Source organism: Indicator indicator, chromosome 26 (assembly GCF_027791375.1).
Source record: "Indicator indicator isolate 239-I01 chromosome 26, UM_Iind_1.1, whole genome shotgun sequence".
NCBI classification, from domain to species: Eukaryota; Metazoa; Chordata; class Aves; order Piciformes; family Indicatoridae; genus Indicator; species Indicator indicator.
In genome coordinates, this window is record NC_072035.1 from 14,530,914 (window position 1) to 14,554,699 (window position 23,786).

The 23,786-nt window shown below is 43.5% G+C and overlaps 1 protein-coding gene across 3 annotated transcripts; it reads right to left on the reverse strand.

Annotated features, from left to right (window-relative positions):
* Positions 1 to 17,963: 17,963 nt before the first annotated feature.
* Positions 17,964 to 22,377, reverse strand: SPRING1 (SREBF pathway regulator in golgi 1). Of its 3 annotated transcripts, XM_054392845.1 has the most exons (5): positions 22,267 to 22,377; positions 21,535 to 21,691; positions 20,021 to 20,172; positions 19,421 to 19,534; positions 17,964 to 18,168 (listed from the first exon to the last, which is right to left on the reverse strand). In XM_054392845.1, the coding sequence occupies exons 1-5, from the start codon at positions 22,375 to 22,377 to the stop codon at positions 18,085 to 18,087; spliced, it is 618 nt and encodes a 205-aa protein (XP_054248820.1). In that variant the 3' UTR covers positions 17,964 to 18,084. The 3 variants fall into 3 exon arrangements, with proteins under 3 accessions (XP_054248820.1, XP_054248821.1, XP_054248822.1); XM_054392846.1 differs by lacking the exons at positions 20,021 to 20,172; positions 21,535 to 21,691; XM_054392847.1 differs by lacking the exons at positions 19,421 to 19,534; positions 20,021 to 20,172; positions 21,535 to 21,691.
* Positions 22,378 to 23,786: the final 1,409 nt, after the last annotated feature.

Sequence of the window (23,786 nt, forward strand, 5' to 3'; positions counted from 1 at the left end):
TTGTCCAGCTTATACGTAGAAAACAAGTTTCTCTGGGACCTACTGTAATGTTGGTGCTTTTTCAGATCTCTTTCAAGGAAAAAGACACAGAAAATCATAAATCAAGATGGCTTTTGAGTATCCACCAGCAAAGTAAAGTTTAAAAGGAAAGGAGAATAGAATGAAGTATTAAATAAACTCTGAATCTGTTCGACCTTCAAACAAGAATATGGCATCACAGATTCTTCACTCATAACCACTTTCTATAACTGGAATTCATCTGAAAAGAAAAACTGGAGACAAAGCAAAAATGGGAGTGAGTTCATAAATTTTAGAGCAAAGAAATCAAAGCAGGTCAATAAGCAAAGAAGTTCTGAGAGAGTGGGACCAGCTGGAGAGACTGGAAAACTCATATTCCATTTGTTCATGCTGCTTGTGCAGCCTGAGCAGTAACAGCATTCATTCCACCAGCTGAGTGACTTGATCTTACACTTGAGTAACCAGGTGCCTTTGGAAGGAGATGATATTTTACTTCACATATCTATGAAGAACTAATTCCCACTTCTTTGATTAGCCTTGAGGTTCCAGCTGGGATTTAACAAGCTATTCCCTGAGAGATAAAACTCTAACCTAGATAGTGACTGTCAAGCACACCAAAAAGCTACCAGAGCACAAAATCTGTGATTTGTGAGTCACATGGCATTTAAGCTGGCACCTCCGAAATTCATCAGAATTAATTTCTCCAAAATGTCAAAATCAGTTAACAATTTGCCAAAACCAAAACAAATTCAGCATTGCTTTCAATGACCCTGACAGGGTCATTGAACCAAAAGGTTACAGCCAATATTTTCCAGGTGTCCTGCCTCTCAGGTGCTGGCACTTCAAACACAACAAAGATCTAGAATAGAGTTTTATTTTAATTAAGTTATTTTACTCCTTTCTTGTTACAAATACAATACACTACCTTCCTGTTGTGACAAGACAAGGGATGATGGGTTTAAACTAAAACAGGGAGATTCAGATTGAAGAGAAGGAAGAAATATTTGACAATGAGGGTGGTGAGACCCTGGCCCAGTTTGCCAAGAGAGGTGAAACCCCATCCCTGGAACCACTCCAGGCCAGATTGTCTGGGGCTCTGAGCTTACTCCAGTTGCAGATGTCCCTGATGACTGCAGAGCAGTTGGACTAGATGACCTTGAAAGGTCCCTTCCAGCCCAAACCAGTGTGTGATTCTATGATTATTCTATGCTAATTTCAAAATATTTTTAGGTGGTAAAAACAGTGGCAACATCAACATAACCTCAGATAACTGGGAACCAACCAGGAACAGACTTAGAGAGAAAACAGGAAAAGGTTTCCTAGCCATCAGACAGATAAGGTCCTCTAACAGTGTCCCAGTTCTGCAGTGATGACAAAATGACACATCTGTTTGTTAAAAAAATTTAGAACATTTACCAAAGACATTGTATGACCTAGACGTCAGGTGTCTGAACTTGATGATGAGTTAACATGGCTAGACAAAAAAAAAAAAAAAAAAAAAAGATTTGCCCAGAGAAGCTGTGGAGACTTTCAATACCTACCTGGATGTGCTCCTGTGTAACCTGCCCAAGGTGATCCTGCTTTGGCAGGGGGTTGGACTAGAGGATCTGCACAGGTCTCTTCCAACTCCTATCATTCTATGATTCTTTACCACCACACCATGGGTATTTGATCCTAGGGATCTCACTTAACTTCTATATGGGTCCCTGCTCGACAGGGATCTTAAAGAGCTTCATTGAATAATTCTATAAGCAGGCTAGGACTCCAAGTATAAGCAAGGTGGTAGAAAACTAGATTTGCTGAGATGTAAATAGATTTGCTTATATATATAAAGATCCTTGACTTGTGCTGAGGGTTGTTAATTACCAACTCTGGTAATTTCCCTTCCCATTGGAAAACACGGTCCTCAAAAGAATTTAGTCAGAATTTATTGAATAACATTTTGAGGGGAGACAAAAGGTAGCAGAAAATGTTGCAGTCACTTGCAACTGTTAAAATGTGTCTTGCTGGCAGCTTCATTTGGAGGAAAAATATAATCTTCAGTAAAAGTGATTTATCACAATGACACATCTCAATGCAGAGCTCAGCAAGAGCCACTTAATACACACACAAAAATGAGAATGAGAGGCAGAACACAGAAGAGAATAAAACCCTGCATTTCTGATACCTCCAAGAAATGACAGTCCTCTTCTCCTCCATTCCTTACAAAAAAAGAGGTGGCTTTCTCACCAGGCTCCCAATCCAACCCTCTTTCAATTGTACTTTATCCATTCAGCTGTTTTTTTTTTCATTGAAAAGGACTTAATTCTTTTATGTTTGCTTCTCATTCAGAGTAAGTTTAAAAAAATATATTGTATCATGTAAAAGTGCTATGAAAAAACCCCAAATATTGTAAAGGTTTAGTTTAGTAATTAAAAATTAAATGGAACATCTCACTACCATTTTTTCCCCTCAGAAATTGATATCAATTAAACCAAAATAAAGCAAACAAACTTGACTTTTTCTTTAATATTTTCATTTCACTAAAAAGCAATTTTCTTTAGGAAAAAAAATATGGGAAGATTTTGAGGAGACATTTTTGCATTAAACAAATGAATTAGCGAGTCCTTCTGAACTTCTTGGCTAACACTGCATTTGTCATGACAGCAGTAAGAGCATGCTGGTCTATCTGTCCTAAAAACACAAGCTTTGCTCTCCCATTTTCAGGAGGTGTTAGAAGAGGAGCACCAGGACCAGCTGAGGAGGGCTGGCGGCACACGGAAGGCTGAGGCACACACCCTCACAGCACTGCACTCCATCATACATGATGTGGGCACATGATGTTCCTGTCTAAAGACAGGGCGGGTAATGATGTATAAAAATTGGGCCACTCACTACAAAGAGGACATTGAGGTGCTGGAGTGTCCAGAGAAGGGCAATAAAGCTTGTGAAGGGCCTAGAGCACAAGTCCTGTGAGGAGCAGCTGAGGGAGCTGGGGTGGTTTAGTCTGGAGAAGAGGAGGCGGAGGAGAGATCTCATTGCTCTCTGCAACCCCCTGAAAGGAGAATGGAGCCAGGTGGAGGTTGGTCTGCTCTCCCAAAGAACAAGTGACAGTACTAGAGGAAACAGCCTCAAGTTGCACCACTAATTTCTTCCTTGAAAGGGTTGTCAAGCCCTAGAAGAGGCTGTCCAAGGCACTGGTTGAGTCCTTATCCCTGGAAGAGTTTCATAGCTGTGTAGATGTGCGTCTGAGGGACGTGGATTAGCAGCAGACTTGGTAGTGTTGGGTTAATGGTTGGACTCAATGATCCTAATGGTCTTTTCCAGTCTAAATGATTCCAATTCCTAACTTTTCTGCTTCTCAGCACCTAGCACTTCGAAAGAAAGCACAATCTCTCCATCATGACATTTTCCAGGCTCACAAAAGATGACATTCCTAGTTTAGATTGCAGCACAGCTAATGCTGTACATATCTCCCAATCCTGTGACCTGCTCAAAGCACAGACAGGACTCTTAGGGTGCTCAAATGCACTAGAACAGTGAACAAAACCCCCACACACTCACAGCTCCTTTCCCCTCAGTGAAGGAGTTCATTAAAATACTTTCCAGTGCAAGATGAAAACTGGCCAGATGACAACTCAGATTTAAGTCATCAGATACTGTCAAGGCTTCTTAGGAGGAAAAAACCACAGGTGGAGCACTTATAAGCTCAGCATCTTTCCAGCCACAAGATTCACTAGTCTCCAACTACCTGCTAAAGAATGGCTCCATTCACCCACCTGCAGCATAATCCTCACAACAAGGGCAGCTATTCATTCTTGTGCCCTACGCAAAAACCTGCAAAGGAAGACAGTTCTGTTTGGCACCAGTTGCTATGGCTGTTGGGGCATCTTGCTTTTAAATTAGCTCAGGTGTGGGTTAAACAGTAGAAATGAAGGATGTTGTGGAATTTGAGAAAGTCTGAGGACACAACTCCCTTTAGAGATCAAATTTACAGCTGTTCTGTGCAACAGTATTGCCTAAAAATAGAATTCCTCAAGAGGCACTATCTCTGTTACTAATGGCATTGGGATAAAACGATATTAATTCCACTACCTTAAAACTTCATCTCAATTTAAATTAAAAAAAAAAAATAGAGATTTATGCAGCTTCGGTCCATATTTTTAGTTTTGTCAAAAGATAAAGAAAGGGGGGGGTGAAAGAGAGAAAAAACTGGGGAAAGAATAAAAATAGCAGCACAGCAATGCAGTGAACACTGTCTTTGTCTGCTCTACAGACTACCCTGGTGCAAAACAACGGAACCAGCAAGCAGCAACTGCAGAACAGCAGAGTTTGGGGGAACCAATGAAAGCAAAGACAGGGAGCAAACAAGGACATCAGTGAAGTGTCAAAAGAAGGTGCTGTTTGAATACTTCTCCTAAACACTTCCCATGTAGTAATATATTTATTTCTGGAAATAAAGCAGAAGTGACCAGCACCAAAATAAAGAGCAATGAAGACCTTAATGGAAAGCAATGACTGCAGCTGCCTTGTATACAAAATACCAAAACAATTTCCCAACAGATGTAAAAATAAACAAACTAACAAATGATTCAACTGCTCCCTGGCTGGGTTCTGTCTGCCAAATCTCTGCCTGGAGAGGACTTTTATGTCCATGTAATGAACCCTTAAAATTATGGACTTACAAAAGAAACAGCTGCTTAACCAGAATGGTAATTACCCTGGTCAGATTGCAGAGCACCCAACCTTGAGGCTGTGGCTCAGGGCACCCATCTCGTGCAACACGAGATGACACAGAGATGGAGTGCATTGACGTCACTGCACAGAGCTTGTAGCTGATTCGTCTGTATTGTTTGCCACCAGACAGGCTGAAGAACAGAACCAAGCAGTGTGTTTGGCTGTGTGACAGGCCCTCCCAGCAAGGACTGAAGGCTGGGAGTGTGCTTCTACAGGCCACGTGGCACCATCATAAGGTGGGATGGGGTATCAGAAGGACTCATTGTGGCCCAGCTCAACCTACAGCTTGTGATAGTTTTTAGTCCACACCAAGAGTTGATAGGGGCCAAGTTCTTCTCCCACTGCCTTTTGAAGCTCACCCCAAAGTCACTTTGAGATACCATCTTAGGCTTCAAAAGCAGAAAGGTACTCCCTAATACCTGCAGTATTGAAGCTGAAATGATGATTACCCCACTTCCATCATCCTATGGACCTTAAAGCCACTCCAGGTGCTCTGTTCTTCATCTTATTGATGAATCTCAGTGATCTCCACAGAAGGTGGTACAAGTCCATCTGCTCCAGTAGCACTGGTTATCTGAAGAGGGAGCAGAGTGTGTCCTACCACCAGTACGGTATGTTCTTCCTCAGAAAACATAGCTTGGGCAAACCCAGATAAAAAATAGTTGAGTGTCTTAGGATCATCTGGCAACTTGGGAGAGGTCAAGCCTAGAAAGCAGGAATCTTGACTCTCAGTTCTCATTCTAGCTACCAGAAAAACACTGCTTCCTGTAAGTGCTATTTTCCATTTGTGTCTTGATTGTGTATATAACTATGAATAGTGACAAAGACAATGCTCCCTTAATTCTTCTTATGCTCATGTTATCCAATAGATAACACCTCATTAGATCTATTCCAGAGATAACTCCCATTACCACACATCCTGCCCCAAGTTGTGGAAGCCTCTGAAACCACCTGGCCAAGTACTGTGGCTGGCACAGAAAAGACAGTTTTGATATATATCTACTGGAGATAAAAGTGTCACCTATGTGTTCAGCCACTGACAAAGGCTACCACTTTCTAACAACACCTGCCCTGTGATTCCATACTGACAAGACCGTTGTGGGCTCAGTGATCTGCAGTGTTAACTGCACAGTAGGATCATAGAATAGAATCACAGAATTGTTTGAGTTGGAAAAAACCTTTAAGATCATCGAGTCCAACCATCAGTGTAAAACCACCATGGCCATTAAACCATGTCCCAGAGTGCCACATCCACACATTTCTTGAACATCTCCAGGCACCACCTCCCTGGGCAGCCTGTTCCAATCCCTGACCACTCTTGCAGCAAATAAATTTTTCATGATATCCAATCCTCTCCTGGCACAATTTCAGGCCATTTCCTCTTGTTCTGTCACCTGATACTAGGAGGAGCAGACCAACATTCACTTGGCTCCAACCTCCTTCCAGGGAATTGTAGAGAGCAATGATGTCTCTCCTCAGCCTCCTTTTCTCCAGACTAAACAACCCCAGTTCCCTCTGCTGCTCCTCAACAGGCCTGTTCTCCAGACCCTTCACAAGCTTTGTTACCTTTCTCTGGACATGCTCCAGCACTTCAATGTCCTTCCTGTAGTGAGGGGCCCAAAATTGACCCCAGTATTCAGGGTGCAGCCTCACCAATGCCATGTACAGAGACATGATCACTTCCTTACTCCTGCTGGCCACGATACTCCTGATCAAGGCCGGGATGATGCTGCCACCTGAGCACACTGCTGGCTTGTGTTTAGATGGCTGTCAACCAGAACCACCTAGGAAGTGAATCTACACTGCAAAAATCTTTATGTATATACTGCTTACCCCAGCTAAACCAGTATTCAGGCTGCAAAAGTTGCTGTGACACCCATATGCACAACAGAGTGCTTTTAAAGGTGACATCTGCCCAGTACACTTTCTGACAGAAAATGATTGCTGATATCATGGTAGATAATTTCTGGATGAATGGAACAGAAGAACAGCTTGTAAGAGAGCAGGACAGCAGCATTTCAAGAAGCAGACAACAGATTAGAGACAAGTGACAAGGCTGATCTCTGCAGCTGCAATTAGCTGTCTTGCCTTCAGCCTCTCCAGCGTGGTTCGAAGCAGGGCTGTGTTTTCCTCCTGCTGGTGAAGGTTGATTAGCAGTCAGGTGGGGAGAGGCTCTAAGGATGGCATGACGCATTAATTAAATCACTTCTACCAGCTAAGTGATGACACTTTGATTTATAGCAGAGTTCATCCAACTAGACACTGGCATTTCCTGGGCACCAAGATGAGGAACAGCCAAGCTGGGAAGCAGGTGGGAGAAGAGGGGATGTGTATGTAAAGGAAAAAGAACAAACTGTGAAGTAAATACCTGTAGCTGATAAAAGCTATTTTCAAAACAGTGTTTGCAGGAGCAGTAGGACTGACCACAAAACATGAGCTGAAAAATTTTTAATCCACAGAGAGTACTTCACTTTTTCTGCATTTATATAATGAGTTGCTTTAGGTTAGAGTCTTGTAAAAACATCTCCATTTAAACATAAGATGAATTACTTCATAAGGCACATTTCAACTTGACAGACTCTGTTTGTGACCAGAGTTGAGTCAGTACTATCTTCAGGCACAGCAGCAGCAACATCCAAAAGAGAAGTTTAGAATCTTCATAATGCAGAGCAGGACAGGGATCCTGGGGCCAGTTTTGATGCTATGCCCCAGCCTGCTTCTGCTGCATCATCTGCCAGGGCTAATGTCTCCTAAACACTGTGTTTCACTTTCTCCCTCTGCCAAAGGGCGATGATGTTATTTCACCAACCTTTGCAAAGGATTACCTTTATCTGACTTGATCTGTTTTGGTTAGGACTCTGACGTTTGAAAAGGCTAACTTAAACAGGTTGCCTATTGGAACACTTCTCTTGCAGTGACAAGCCTATAGATCCTTCCTTGAGAACCCTGTGGGCAAAGCCACAAATCTGCATAGGGGAGAAAAAAATTTCTATACCCCAGAATCTAAAATAGGTAAAAGCATGACTATCATCACAGTAATATTTCACTCCCTTTTCTGAGTCAACCATGCTTTGGTAATTCTTGGATTGACAGCCTGAAGCAAGCATTTTAGAACACTCAAGAGTCTAAAACATTCCTTTTACTGTACAGGAATTGCAGTGGTATTTTTTAGTAAGATGCTTCTCTATATTTAAGCACACAAAGGAGTTTTGCTTGCTCACAAGATTGTGTATAGAGAACTTTTTTTTTTTTTAATAAAAGCTGTTCAAAACACATGCAAATTTTTAGCAAGAATAATTTTGGACCTCAGACTACATCAGGCTTAGTCTAGTTTCATACATGACAAGGTAACTTTAAAGAAAAGATCAAACAACCAGGTTGATTTGGAGGAGGTCTTTCTTCTAGTCAATATTACTACCTTTCTGGTTAATCTGTGTTGCTAGAGCAGTGGCCACAAACAGGACAGAGACCACAGCATGGTGGTTGCTTGCAAGAAAATTTAATGCAAAGAGAATTCATATTCTCTAACCTTTCACTACCAGCAAAAAAATACATCCCCCCAACCCCTATAAACAAACTACCTCTACTCAAATGGCTTCCCTAGCAGTAACCAGTAGCAACATACCTGCTCTTATGGTAAATCCAAATTCTGATCAGTACAAGGTCTCCTGAGCCTCTTTGCTTGGCACATGTATCATGTACGTTTGTTTTATCTCATTAACTTTGCTTACCTAAATTACCTTCCTTCTTTCAGCTCAAAGCCTTGCTATGTCTCCTATAAACAATTTCCAACTCTCTCTTAATGCTTCATCTCATTTATAGGTGTGATTACTGTTACAGCTGCTCATACTTTGACCTTTCCTAGCATATCCTCTAGGACCTCCAAGTGCTTTATGGCTAATTTATTGTGGAGTTAGATATAAGAAACCCATTCCAGAGGCGGCAGCGACACAGAAATTTGAGTCTTAAAGGATCTCTGTAGGAGATCAGTACATAGATCAATGTTTAACCAATGTCACTTGTCCTTGCTAATGTTGTGTAATGCATTTGGATTTTTTTGCATCATCAGCTCCTAAAAACAAAAGACTTTATTTAAGACTGAATTGGGTAGGTAGCCAGGTAGGGGGTGGGGAGAAAAGCTAGCTTGCTTTTAAATAGATCCACATGCATCTCCTTTTCATCAGTAGAATAAATTTCCAGAGAGGTGAGCAGAGGTTTAGCTGCATGACTCTCATTAGTGTTAACTTTATTTCAGTAATGAGGTGAAAGTACAATCTACTGGAGCTAATATAATCAGTGATGAGACAAAAGTCTGCTGCCAGAGATGACATTGACAATGCTGATAGGTAAGGCAAAATAGGTGTCAGTAGCAAAATGATGCAATGAGGGTAAAGTCCTTGCCTTAAGGTATAGCAGCAAAACTTCAAGCTGACAGAACTCTCATGCACAGTGAATACACTGACACTGGTCAGAGGACTGTCTGGCAAGATATTGAGCACACCAAGCTCCAGCTAGCAAAACCCAAGGAAGCAGGCAGCTACCAGTCCTGTGCCCTTAAATGTCGTTCAGGAAAGACAGGGAGGATTATCATAGTAGCAAAAAAGGAATGTTGAGATAAAAGAAAACAGCAGGTGGAGAAAATCAAAAGCTAATGGTGACAGCTCCAGAAGACAATCCCAGTAATATATTGCACCAGAAAGACTTTATATAATGAAAAGTGTGAGAGCCATCAAGTCACTGCACACCATTACTTTAGCTAATAGAATAAGCTGAACAGAACAAGGCTGGGGAGAATTTCATAGTAATTAGCAAACCTGTTAGTGCCCATTTTTCTTCTGCACAACACATGGACAAAAGAAAATCAGACACTGCTATGAAAGGAAAGTGACAGGAAGAAAAATTTGGGACACATACAATGAGCTGGGTACCTCTGCAGAAACAAAAAAAGTAATGGCTTTTTTTATTACAAAGCCAGTATATAAGGATTTTTAGCATTGCACTGAAAAATACACTGCAATACTCTACCAAATATATAGCACATAATCATCCACATCCAGAGAAGGAAGAAAGGAAACATAATGTATACAACCACTCCATATAATTCTTGCAACATTCAGTTCCTCTGCAAGCAGCTCCGTAGAACTTTAACCAGATACCATAAACACAGAGGTTTTGTAAACCACCTGGAACTGATCTTTTGCAAGCTATTTGTACTGGACCCATGATTTTAACCTTACAGCTACAAATGAAGTGTATTTATGATGACATGAACAAGATGTGCCCTTTTCACTTGATTTCAGCATCTTGCTGACCCTTTGAGCAAATGCTCAGCAGCAAATCTAGGTGGTAAGGCCTCTCACTTTTTGGATGAAGACAAAGCACATCTGGTTTTGCCATCCTGGCTTGTTGCATTGTCCTAGTCATTGTTATTGCAGATCTCCAACCACAGCAAGAAGAGCTCTGATCAATATGTCTTTGTTGTGTAGACCTGAATTAACTACATCTCACTTTCCTTTGACAGCAACACAGATCACATGCAGCTGCTGCTTCCACCATGAGAAACACCAGCTCTGGAAAGCATATTCATTATCTGGTTGTTAAAAGCAACGGAGCATGCAAGCCTCACCCTGCCTGGCTTACCTGAGACATCAACATCTCCCTTTGATTAAGTGACTGCCAGCTAGTCACCTTCTCACTCTAACCTTGATGTGGCAGGACTCTGACAAGTGCACATAGTGTAACATCACAAAATGTTTCACTGATGCTCACAAGTAGATAGCTTAATCTGTTTTAATAGCATGACTCCTCACAACATTTCCACAGCAAACTGTTTTTAGAGACAGAATACATCAGCTCTTTATATGGAACCTACCTGAAAGCCAGCTGGCAGGAAGCCAGAGACAATCCTGATGAGGTCCAAAGCTCTCAGTTTTTACCCGACTTACAGCACTTAATAAATTCCAAAGGAATTCCACACACCATGTTTTTAGTTGTAGGACTCAGGATCAGAAAAACTGACTTCATAAACATGACAGCTCCTTAATAGATCTTCTGTAGCTGAGTGTTACTTGTGTACCAAAAAAAAAAAAAAAACAACCCTGAATGAATTTCCATTTTATATACTGAAGTGACAAAGGCCTGACAGGGTGGAGTTTGCTTTTTATTTCACTCATCTTGCAGAAATAACAGGGCTGTCACTTGCCAACTCCAACAGTGTTTGTTGCCTTTTTTGAAGTTGTGGCTGCCGGAGTAAGGTGGCCACATAGAAACTTCATTTTTTACACAAGAGAGAAAAGTGAAACTTCTGCAGTTGTCAAGAGGAACTCAGAACTTTGAAACTTCATTAACCCACCTTCAGATGATAAACACAGCTCTCCCTTATTTTTAAATGTATCGTGGTGTTAGGAGTGGACTTGGCTTGTGATTGCTGAACACTCAAGAGTTAGAACTCTCAACATTCACATCACTGTTTGGGTTTGTATATCACCAGTAAGTCTCCTCATTTCCAGCTGCAGAGCTTTTATAAATAGAAATATGCATGACATAGAACCCACTTTGAATCTACAAGCTAGTAAGACAGGAAAAAAAACATGTTGTACACTGAGGACTAGGCTTCCCAGGCATCATTAAGCAAAGGGAGAGAGCATTGTTTATATACATATTTTTTTAGAATTACTTTTCAGCACAGGGGTGGGCTTCCACACAGTGAGATAAATGCAACTCATTTGGACTCATTTTGAGATGATCATTAAATTTTAAGTAAAAATACTAAAAAAAGAAAAAAAAGTTTTAACAGATGCTGGTGTGATTTTGGCATTACAACAAATCCTAAATATAAACTTTTCACATTTAAAGACTGAGAGCAGATAGCATGAAAAGGTTTCTTTTTCAGAAGTCATATTTCTCCTGCAGGCAAGCCTCATGTACAGCTGGCAGCAAGCATGGATCTCATAATCAGGACAAACTCCTTCTTCAGCAACCCAGAGGTTTTCAGTAACTTTCAAATAGATTTAGAACTCCTATTACTGAAAGAGTAAATGTGTGCTTATTAAAGCAAAACTTTTATATCTGAGATGCGCTTGCACAGTTGGATCTGGGTCCAAGATCCGAGTTCTTAAGGACGAATGCAACATGAATGGGAAAATGGATACTCTGCTTCCTAGCCCAGCTGACAGCACAGGTGCTAACAACCACTAGTCATCTCTCCTGAAATCCTGGACGTGTCTTTTAACAAATACCACAAGCAGGACAGTGTGAAATTCTGCAGAAATACTTAAAGCAAGGGAGGCCTGAGACACTGGAAAGCTACACCTAGCACCAGATCAGAGCGGGGGAGAACAGAATAGAGATACATTCTGTTATCTCAAAAGCACTACCTCTTGCTACCTCAAGAGGTAACATTTCCTCTAGCAGAGAGAATTTTCACTCTCCTGTTTCAACCTTCAGCAGCTACAGCTGAGGCAGATCCAAAGCAAAGCAGTGGAAGCATGAAAAGATACAGGGGCCTGAGGAGAGGAAAGGTACAGAGAAGGGGGGAAAAAAAAAAAGAGTGAAACCAGAGCAGTCAGTGAGCAGTGGGAAGAAAAATGAAAGCAGGCTTAGGAGTGGAGGGAGGTTGAAAAAGCAGAACCACAGCACTCTGTGGTGAGAGGCTGGGAAAAAGGAGGGGAGGGGGAAAGCAGGACTCTGGGGGCCTGCCTGACCCAGTACCCCAGGCCTGGCTGTGATCCCCCAGCTCTGCAGCCATGCCTTGAGTGCCAGGTACACCACAGGGCAGCAGCGAGGTTAATACTGATGTGTTAAAGACCAACTTCTGCATGTTTGTTTTAACCAAAAACCACCTGAACACCACAGCAGGCTCCTTGAGCTGTAGTCAATCAGAGGCATGGAGCATGAGATCTCAATTGCTGAGATGCTACCTTACCTTGTTCTTGTGTCAGAGGCCCCAGGCAGCACCACCACGCAGCATGGGTGAAGATGCTCCAGCTCAAGGCCACAGTCCAGACATGGTTATGGACCTCCATTTTGCCCCCTCCCTGGAGGTGTTCCAGGCCAGGCTGGATGATGCATTGAACAACCTGGTCTAGGGGAAAGTGTCCCTGGGCTGTTATCGCAGCGGCCGCCGCAGCTCACCGCTCCCCTTGGCCCCAGTCAGGCAGCCAATGGAGGGGGAGAGAACAGCGCAAGGGGAAAAAAGGCAGGAAACAGGGCTGGGCGGCAAGGGTCACCCTGAGGCAAGGCAGCAGCCCCTCAGCCAGGGTTAGGCCCTGGCAAAGCCATGACCTTGACTGCAGTGCCCATCCTTCACACCTCCACACTCTGCCTAGGAAGGAGCAGCCTTTTCCAGGGCATTCTCAGAGTGCAGCTGCCCTGTGGTGTGACCCAAGCTGCCCTGGCAGACCAGGTGGGCAAATCTCTCCAATTTATCCTCCTCCTGTGAAGGTCAGGCATTGTTGCTGCTGTAGTAGTCATTATTATTATTATTGACAATAATAATATGCAACATTGTCAGTCAGGTTACCCCAGGACCGTGGCTGTTTTCCCACATTAGCACCCACGACTGCCCTACAGGTTGAGAACTGTTATAAATGAGCTCAAAGGAGGGAGTTTGCTTGGTGTGTGTGGGTGACAGGAGCAATTCCAGGCAGACACTCCACACATTTTCTTGGAGCAATGTCATGAATCGTGTCCTGTACTTGCAGGTTGCCTGCCTTTGGCCAAGTGAAAGCCAGCTCTGAGGGCCAGCGGCCAGCCCGGCTCCACGGCAGGAGCCAGCTTTTATCCCAGTGCTGTGCTAACCTCTGCTGGCTGCTCCTTGCTGCTGCACCAGCTGAGATGCTACTAGAAACGAGCTTGTACGGCTGACAGAAGTCGAGCAGACAAAAAGACATCACCAGAGGTATTGCTTACTCATATTTTGTATGCATTTGCCACCATAGAGGATTGAAGTTTTTTTAATTTAATAGGTATTTTTAAGGCATCAGTGACTTAGATAAATGAGGGCTCTGTTCATCCATGTACGAACATCTTTATTTCCTCAGATAGCACAACTTTTATTACTAAGCAGGTCTGTAACTGTAGTTTGCAACTAATCTCCATTTTTTCATTTGAAGATATGGATAGAGCATATCCAGTGTCATCTTACACAGCTGATAGATGCATTTTTATGCATATGATAATGTCAATAGCTTAGTTTTATTAAACATGTCACAGCTGGGGCTTACACCCAACCTTATCCCACTTCTTCAAATTGTGATGGTTCATGTCTCTGTAAGACAAGTATTACTAATCTCAAGAAGTATAGTAAAGGCTCCAGGTGAGGCCAGGGTCAAAAGTCATAGGAACTACAAATGTAGAACTGTCTTTTTGCTCTGAGTATAAAAATCTATACATATTTTGTGCAGGACAGGAACAGAATGCAGAGAATTGATAGATGATTCCCATTCAACTTGAATCCTATTAGTGTAGGAATGCAGAGAGAGAGAAAAAGGAGATAAATGAGAGCTGGATTTTATTGGATGCTTCCATTAAATTGTAAGTCAGGTGCTAGTCCTCATTTCAATCATTAACAGTAGAAAAAGATGAATTGTAGTCTCATCTATAGAAAACCTAGCAGTTGTTTCCCATTCAATTTGTAGAGGTTGTGGTCTTCAATCCCCTTAACTGAAATACACACTAGAAAAGCTTCTATCAGCCAAGTGTTTCAACTAGAATTAATTTCTTAATTTTATCTACTCTGCAGCTTTGTGTTATTTTACCACAGGCAAAACAGACCACAGCAACAAACATGCTTCCATCTGAAGGCATCCTGAGAATTCTTGCTTAATACCTGTAATTGCAATCTACTAAGATCCATGAGAAATCTTATGTTTTTAGAAATTAAAAAAAAAGGAAATCTGTGGCCATGTGACTGCCCCAGAAATGGAAAACAGAATGTAGACAATAGACATGTTGCTACAAGTCAGACCTTATTTGACCAAAAGTATTAGACAGAACCGCTTGATTAATTAAACATGGATCAAAAATGAAGAACTAAGTACTTTCCCATCATTCCCTGCAGGTTTTGAAGTTGGCACTGTTCCCTCTCTGCATATAGTTAGTTGTTTGCCTCAGGTTGTAAGGAAATGCAGAGGGCTCTTATTAAAGCACCAATAATTTGCTGAACTCCATCTTTTGTGGAACTTGCTGAGTTAGAAAATTCCTTTTTACCTCCTCCCCCACGTCTCCTTGAGTAGGGTAACTGAAGAACAAACATCACATTCTAGTGCTAGGTAAAAGGATCTAGCATGTTTGCAGTTAAGTGACTAACACAAGACAGAACAAGTCCTAAAGCTCAAACCTGTCCAGCTAAATGACAAGGGAAGTAAAAAAAGCATTTGCTTTTAAAAAGCATATCGGAACAAAGACTCACATTTAAGATTTGCTGTGCTTAGGGTTTTCTATTCAGAAACTGATTCCTAATTACAGTTTGTTAGAAAGTTCTCCAAGTGATTTGAGCCTGTACACACAGAAAAGACAGAGTGAAGGTTTGTCACCAAAGTGAGGAAGACTCTGAGAATGCAGAAACTATAATCCCAACTCATCAACTGTTTTGTGTTGGCCCCAAGCCAGAAGTCTGCTTTTGCCTCTTCAGAACTCCAGCCTGTCACAGTAAGAATTTTTATCCAAGTTCTTTCAAGGCCAATGGCTCAGGCTGAAATTCTGTGAAGATGGCAGTTACTGCTTTGCCCTCCTGCCATAGATTACTGTTTGCAGACTGGTACAGCTAAATACTACACCTACTCCTCTTTAGATGTCAGCTGCTAACATTTTTCACTACCATTAATATTCTTGTAAACTACAGAAACTCAGGAGTACACAACCCATTCAATTATCCCCAGCACTGACCTCAGTGCAGGCAAGCAGAGCTACTTGTTCCATCAAGTGCTCTCATTAAATCTGCTGTCAAACACAAGTCAACAACCCCAGTCTCTTAGCTGACAAATAGAAAGGAGATGTCAGACAGCCACTGAAAACCATCACCAAGAGGGATGAACATCACTTATACTACACAGAAAGCACAGATTTGACATTTCTCACCACATCTTCACAACACGAAGCACTCATTTGCATTCCTTTTCCTTGCTCAATCTACTTCTGCAAAGGGCCAGGTCTTTCTGTGCACCACAGAGAAAAGCACGCTCTTTTCTTAGACTGAGATGAAATAGTTTTCCTGTTTGCCTCCACTTGCTTGTCTTTATCACACATACTCAAGTAAGTATCCCTCTCTGCTCCACTGCATTCTGGAAACTTAGGTTTTGGTACAGCTGCCATGTAGTTCAAGGAAAGACATGGGAACAGGCAGTATTTTGTAACAGATCAAATTTTAATGATTTAATATAGAGTATAGACAATAGTTGAACAGCTCATCAACCAGGGAGGGAGCATGCAGTTTCTGTCTCCGTAAACAGACAACAGTTACAATGCACTTCTGATCACATCTAGGAGAGAAAAGGGACAGGAATTCCCACTGCTTATTGTCCAGACGAGGTTGGTTCTCATGATTTCTTGCAAATACTTCTTCAAGCAGTGGTATCACCTGCTAAGGAATCAATACCAAGATGGAAAAGAAAGCAAGAGCAAGCCATCAGTACCTTGACTCCATCAGCTGTGATGCAAAACTAGGAAGTGGTGGAATACACCTCAGCAGGAATGATATACTAGACCAGTCTGATGGCCTCCCATGAGGAAAACCATAGAAGTGCTGGAACAGGGGTGAAGCATCTGTTTAACACTGAGAAGTAACCTCTGCTACCCTCTGAAGACAGCATTTCACACTGCATCATCACACTGAATCATACCTGCTGCAGCAAGCTGCCATAGGATGGCAGCAAAGGGGAGAAAGATTTTCAGCTGGCTAAATGGCTAATGCTAAAGCTTTTAGCTTTTGGAAAACCCAAGATTTTCAAGAGGATCTGCTGACAGAACCATGATGACTTCTGGGAAAAATAATGAAAGCAATCAGTTTAAACAAATGTACTAAAATCAAAATCATGGAGGAGGTCAATGGGGTAAAAGCAAGAGAAATGAAGCTCTACATAAAGAAAAGAACAGCATAATTTTGGGCATTGTTCAGTGACTTGCAGGGAGAACAAAAATTTAGTCCTACCCATCTTTTTCTGTGTTGTGTGGCCTTAAGGAGACAGTTTAAAGTTAAAACTTAACTAGAGCTAGGAGAACTTGTGGGACAACCAACCCTGGTGTAGAGCCATTCTGATCAGACCAAAATTGCAGAGGAAACAAGTCTGCCAAACAGCAAATCAAAACTACCATGACTGTGTAATTGAACTCGTGCAACACAGTTGTCCTTGGAGGAAGGCTTGCATCATGTTCTAATATTCTATTTCATGCACAAGGACATCATTAAACTGAAATCCTCGACCAACTCCACCCTTCTGCCTCCTGCACAACCAGAAGTGAAGCACATTTGAATTATCAAGGCCTGACTGAGTTCAAGCAAACAAATCTCTGGGACTCACTGTCAGAGAGTGGACTTGCAGAGAGCTCTTTGTAAGACTAAGGCTCCTCTTTGAGGAAACTGCTGCAGAGTAACAAGGAAAGTGTTTACAGGCAATAAACATCCCATCCTAGGCAGATCCCTGCTCTTCTCTCATGCTATGGACAGAGTAACAACTCCATTGGAGTTCTGAATGCTTTAAACTCAATAAGAGGAACAAAAGCACTATAGTGACAAATCCCAACACAATTCCTTTAGACTAAGAAGGAAAAAAATCAAGCAATTTCAGTCAGGATCTAAAAATATCCTTTCTACCTGTTGTAACAAAACTGAAAGGCATCAACAACTAGCTATGCAAAGCATCAATACTTTCAGCTAGTAATCCATATAAAATGAATAAATAATTCATAATTACATATGTAGTGTACACCATGCATGTCAAGAAGTGCTCCAGAGAGAGAGCACAACAGGCATGCTTTACTCTCTACAAGCAAAAATCTTTGCCACTCTGGAAGGTCTCTGGACTGCAGTGACACAACTGAACCTTCACATACAGATGCAATTAGGTATTTAGGTATTTTTCCTATGATGTTTTATAGTCCAGGTTGACTCCATGCATCCCAAAATCTAGAGGAAGTATTCAAAGAAAGGACCAGCACTCCAGTCCAGCTCTAATACTCTGGTACTCTAAAGCAGATGTGTAATTCACTGTAGAAAGTGTGATTCAGGCCCAGAGAACTTAAGTCCCTTGCTTACACTGTCCACAGGAACAACTTTACACTGAGCCTTTTGTAAAGCAGCAGTTCTTGTCTTGCTCTTTTGGCTCCAAGTCTCCAGTTTCTTCCCTTGGTCGCTCAGACAGGCAGAAGCTCTGGGGGATATTCTCCATAGCAGTATTTTGCAATTGGATCTCTATAGGTGTTTTCATGCTGCACGCTCTGTCAGGAACAGGAGAAGCTTTATCAACACACACACACACACACACACACTGAAAGGATACAGCTCTTCACTGAGGGCCAAACCCCAGAGCATTTATACATATGCAAAACCCAACCCACATTCTTTTACATATCAGAGTATCATCTGGAGTCAAACAACACTGCACTCCCAACATCTAAAAGACAGATGCTATATTGCAGCACTTTAATAGTGAACCATACCCAGAATCTCCTTTTCAGGCTACCCAAGGAGGTAGGAACAGATTCGATATTCCAAAAAAAAAAAAAAAAATATCAATGCTTAGGCAGTATCACCAAATGTCCTAAGCAAGCAAGGCATAGCGAAGTTGCTACTTGAGATGTGTGCATTTTCTTGATAAAGCAGATACTGTTCAGGTACTGTGGGTGAAAACCCACAGCTTTGGAGACATTTGGAACTATGTCCGATTGCCATGTTAAATACTTGAGCTGCCCGACACAAGAAGTTCCACCTGAACATAAGGAAGGTGAGGGTGTGGAGGTGCTGGAGTCCTGCAGCAGGCTGCCCTGAGAGGTTGTGAAGTCTTCTTTTCTGGAGAGATTTCAAATCCACCTGGACATTGTAACCCTGAGCAACCTGCTGTGGGTGACTCTGCTTTAGCAGGGGAGTTGGACTAGATGACCCCTAAAGGTTGCTTCCAATACCCACCATGCTGGGCTTCTGTGACATCGCACCCAGCACTTTCTAAGAGGTCTGATGCTTCCTTAGACCAAAATTTCTAATAAAATCACACGGGTAACAAAGTTCACCTCTGTCCTTCAAAAGCAAGAAAAAGTTACAGCATATTTTTCTGAGTCTATGAAGATGACTGTCAGCATATGGCAAGTCTGAAAAGATACCATAAAGTAAGTGGCATTCTGAAGCCACTGGGAACAACTCTCACTGTTCTCACTTTATGAGATCTTCCCCAGAATTCATCTGAAATCTTCACAGGTCACTGAAGTCAGCCAGTCCCTTTTTAGTTTAAGTACCTCTTTTCGAAAGAGAGTGTACAACGTTCCTGCTCTGGGTCCCCTCTTTGCCCTTCATTTACTGCTGATGTTACCAATTCCACTCAAAAATCAGAGCATGGCTTTCAGCTTAGCTCTCAGCCACAGCTTCAGCATTTATGCAAGCACGACAAATCAGCCACTCAGACCAAGCCCCATTTTCCAAAGGCACTTCTTGAGTATTTCTCCATTTTTGAGGTCTAGCCACATACTTGTGTCTTACCTGGGATGAAGTCCTGCATTTTGCCAGACACAACTCAAAGTGATCTTCCACTGCCATGAAGAGGTTTTGGAAAGCAATAGCTGCTCGGTTCAAGAACCGTTCCAGGAGATGTTGCTGCAGTTTAGCAAAAAAGACAAAACAAAAAAACTCACAAACAATAAAAATTAATCAAAGCCCACCCTAACCTACACAGCTCAAGTATTAGCAACTCCAGTTTATTATTTCTAGCAAGCACTGAAAGGTTACATCATAGAACCCCTGCAGTAAGACAATCTAGAGAAGGTAACAATACAGGGAATTGCTAATTGCAAAACTGATACTGGCTGAACAGCTTTTCTGCAATCACTTCAGCAAACACAATCCCCCTGAAACTGAATCATTTCCCAAGCTTCCCAGAATTTCTTCTCAGAGGTGAGCAGGATTAATTTTTTATAGCTTTATTTATAGCTTTCCATATGGTCCTTGCAGGCTTTCCTCATCCTTCCAAGAAAATGACCTGTCCCTGCTATCGAAAAAAAAACCCTCACAAACAAGCACTTTTCAGCCTGAGGGAAGCTAAGTATCTGAGAACACCTGAAAAACAGGAGAAAGCCCTCCCACCTTGCTGGGCTGCAGGCAGCAGGACACGCAGTATTCGTAGATGCTGCAGCAGCCATTGGGAAGGCAGCTCTCACAGCTGTACAGCTTGGTGCTGGCCACATTAACGTTACAACAGCCATTTACCAGCAGGTCCTTCCTCTCACAGATGTAGCCTGAAAAACAAAACCAGTAGTAAAATTGGTAAGATGTACTCCTTTGTATGCTCTATACAAACCTAGAGTAAGGATCACATAACTTCAGAACAGGTTTATTTCTTAATTTAGTAGATGATTTGACTTATTACTTAATTTGACTTCAGTCCTGTAGCAATTCTCTGAAATACAGTTGGACAATGAGCTGAGTTTCACAGCAGTTTGGTGTTACCTGCACACCCATTGCGTACTTGCTCTAACATGCTGTATATCCAGTAGGAGTATTTAAATGCAGAATGTTTAACTTCTGATTTCTTTTTGGCATAATTCATTGTTGTGGTATTTAAATGAAGAATATTTAAGTTCCAGTTTCTTTTGGGCATAATTCATTGTTGTGATTGGAAGGAGAAAGGTGATTAGGGATGATTGCAATAGAAAAAACGATGACCTACATTCTTTCAACTGGTCTATGTCTGGATAACTCTCTTTATAGTTCAGTATGAAGAGACTTAAATTAATCCATGCAGGATGGATGTAATATTTATTGTTGAGTGGAATCCTTAATAGTACAGAACCAGTGTCTGTCCTCACAGAAACTGTACTACAGCAATGCTAGGCTGTGAAAGAGATCTGTAATTTTAGTCACCTTAGAAGCATAACTCAGATACTGCAAATCACAGGAGATGAGGTAGTTGTTCTACAACTGTGATTTCTGGTCAAGAAAAGTCCAGTGCCTGAGCAGCAAGCACAGTGAGGAAGCATATGCATGGGTCAGGAAAGGCTCCACACATTTAAAGCTATTTGAGATCCTGCAAGAAATGTCCTCGAACTGGTAAGGGGCAGATAAGCCTGCTAGTTGTGACTGAGCACTAATTATACTAGTACTGAGCTGCCTGCTTTCAAGGCCAGATTTCCCTGATTACTCTCCCTAACATATGGGGGCAGGAGGAACACACTGCAGGGAGATACCAATAGCTCTGCAAGCAGGACTCAGTGGTTCATAGAACGGCTTGAATTGGAAGGGACCTTAAAGATCATCTCATTGAGGTCAATCCCAGCTTGAGTGGGAAGGGTTGGAAGGTTGAATAATTAGAGTTCTTTGAATCTAAGGTGGTCCTGGGAACAGTACAGCTGCACAACCAAGGTATTGTGCCTGAGCTGAGCCCAGCTGGACCACAGCCTGTTGCATGCAGAATGGGATCAGCCATATCTGCAGCCACAGCAAAATGATCCAGTCCAAGGATGAAAGGCCAACTGCCAAGACTGTGCAGCAGGAATGCCCTAATAAGAGCAGTTGTTACTGGGAAGTGCCATCACAACCAGCCAGGCAAAGCAGCATTCAACACTGCAACAGGCAGAATAAATTTTTAGTATCAAGTATACCCAGTTCATCTGTAATGAGGAGCTTCCCCTGCACAGAATTTCTGCACTGGTTACTCAGCTGACTGCTGTTGCCCACACTGAACTTCACCTTCCACAGGATCGGCTGCTCGTGCTCTTGCACTTGGAGGAGATTCCGATCTCTCACTGTCCTCTCTTCCTGCAAGGGAAATCAGCAATGAAACCACAGGTACCAGTTCCTTCTGCCTTTCTACTCCACGTGCTTCTGCCGCAATTAGAAACATGTCGCAAACTCGACAGCACAGGAAACTCAAGTGCCCATGGCACCAGCAACATGCACCTTGCAGTAACTTTTTGCTATGCATAGCATGAAAAGAGCACAGCCCCATAAAACAGGGGTACATAAATTCAACAAAGAATCAGCAACATGGCTGCACTTGGCTACTAAAAGCAGCATATTTTACATTAAACAACCACAGGTACACAATTTCTCTTTGCTAGTGGAATTAAAGTCCACAAGGGCTAAGATAGCAAAATAACCAAGGCCATTTGAGATTCCCTTCGAGATATTTTTCCGCAGTTGTTGGTTCAGAACACTATTGCTGTAAAACACAGTATTAGATATAACTCTTCTATTTAACAAACTAACGTAATAAAATAATTATTACGGCAACATATGCCAGGAGTTCAGCCACAGCACTCGAAGAACAGTTACCCCGGGAGAAAGGATGTTTCAGTCCACCCCCGGTGCTCCTCCCGCCAGCGAGCACTGACCTGTTTGAAGGTGCTGGTGAGGAAGTAGACGAGGGAGAGCCCGAAGACGACGCCAAGGACCCAGCGCTTCCTCAGCAGCCGCCGCCACAGCACCGCTCCACAGGGCACCATGACGGCGCGGCGGGCGGCTCGGCCCTCAGCCTCCCGCCGCCGTCGCACTCGCCCGAAGCACGGAAGAAGAGGAACGGCAGGGACAGGGCTGATCCGGGACCGGCATCACCGGCTCCGGCGAAGGGAGAAAGGGGCGGAAAGAGAGGTCGCGGGCTGCGCCCGGCGGAGAGCCCCAAGCGCTGCCGCCGGGCCCGGCCTCCCTCCCTCGCTCCCGCCCGCCCAGGCAGCACGGCCCAGCCGCTTCCGCCGGCTGCGGGCGGAAGAGGCGGAAGCGGCGGCTGTGCGTGAGCGGGAGGGGTGAGGCCACGCCGGGCGAGGGCGGGGTTGGCACCGCGACCGGCACGGGTAGGTACCAGGGCGCGCGAGTGTTGGGCTGAGCCTGGCTTGCTCCTCCCGAGCCCCGGGCCGTCCTCGTCCCGCTCTTGCTCCTCCCGAGCCCCGGGCCGTCCTCGTCCCGCTCTTGCTCCTCCCGAGCCCCGGGCCGTCCTCGTCCCGCTCTTGCTCCTCCCGAGCCCCGGCCTGTTCTCGTCCCGCTCTTGCTCCTCCCGAGCCCCGACCTGTTCTCGCCCCGCTCTTGCTCCTCCCGAGATCCGGCCTGTTCTCGCCCCGCTCTTGCTCCTCCCGAGCCCCGACCTGTTCTCGCCCCGCTCTTGCTCCTCCCGAGCCCCGGCCTGTTCTCGCCCCGCTCTTGCTCCTCCCGAGATCCGGCCTGTTCTCGCCCCGCTCTTGCTCCTCCCGAGCCCCGGCCTGTTCTCGCCCCGCTCTTGCTCCTCCCGAGATCCGGCCTGTTCTCGCCCCGCTCTTGCTCCTCCCGAGCCCCGGCCTGTTCTCGCCCCGCTCTTGCTCCTCCCGAGACCGGGCCTGCTCTCATCCCGCTGCGGCATTTGGCTACTAACTGGCACCGGGAATCTCCTTCCCCGATCTGACTGGAATAAAAAGGCCTCGCCCGTGTCTCTCTGTGTGTATAGATATATGTGTGTGTACGTACATAAGGGTATTTATAGATGTGTTTATCGTGTATATACGGTTACTTTTATGTATATATTCGTACACACGTGTATACACAACGAAGGCAGAGCACAGCCTGGCAGAGACCCGGGGAATCCTTGTGCAGTAAGCAGGGCTGCAGGTGCTAATCCCAGAGGAAAACGGCCTTGTTGGATCATACACACATGAAAGGTTCCTGCACCTCTCTGTCCTTCCCAAGAAGGTGGAGGAGTAAAAATTGCTGTGCTGTAGCGAATATAACTCTATGCTTGTTCTTACAGATATTTGTGTTTGGTGCTGTGATCCAGGTGCTTTACAGCCATCCAGCTTGAAGGACCTATGGTGAGGTTGAGATTTAGATCATCTTGATGTATGAGATGTCTGCACCTTTTTGAGCTTCTTTCTCTCCCACCACGGCACCT

Excerpts from the sequence above, each read along its gene's own strand:
- SPRING1 (XM_054392845.1), bottom strand. The coding sequence starts at position 22,377 with ATGGTGCCCTGTGGAGCGGTGCTGTGGCGGCGGCTGCTGAGGAAGCGC. Across the intron at positions 20,173-21,534 it reads CCTCATTACAGATGAACTGG|GCTACATCTGTGAGAGGAAG; the intron begins GTATACTTGATA and ends TTTGTTTTTCAG. Across the intron at positions 18,169-19,420 it reads AATGCAGGACTTCATCCCAG|AGCGTGCAGCATGAAAACAC; the intron begins GTAAGACACAAG and ends TGTTCCTGACAG.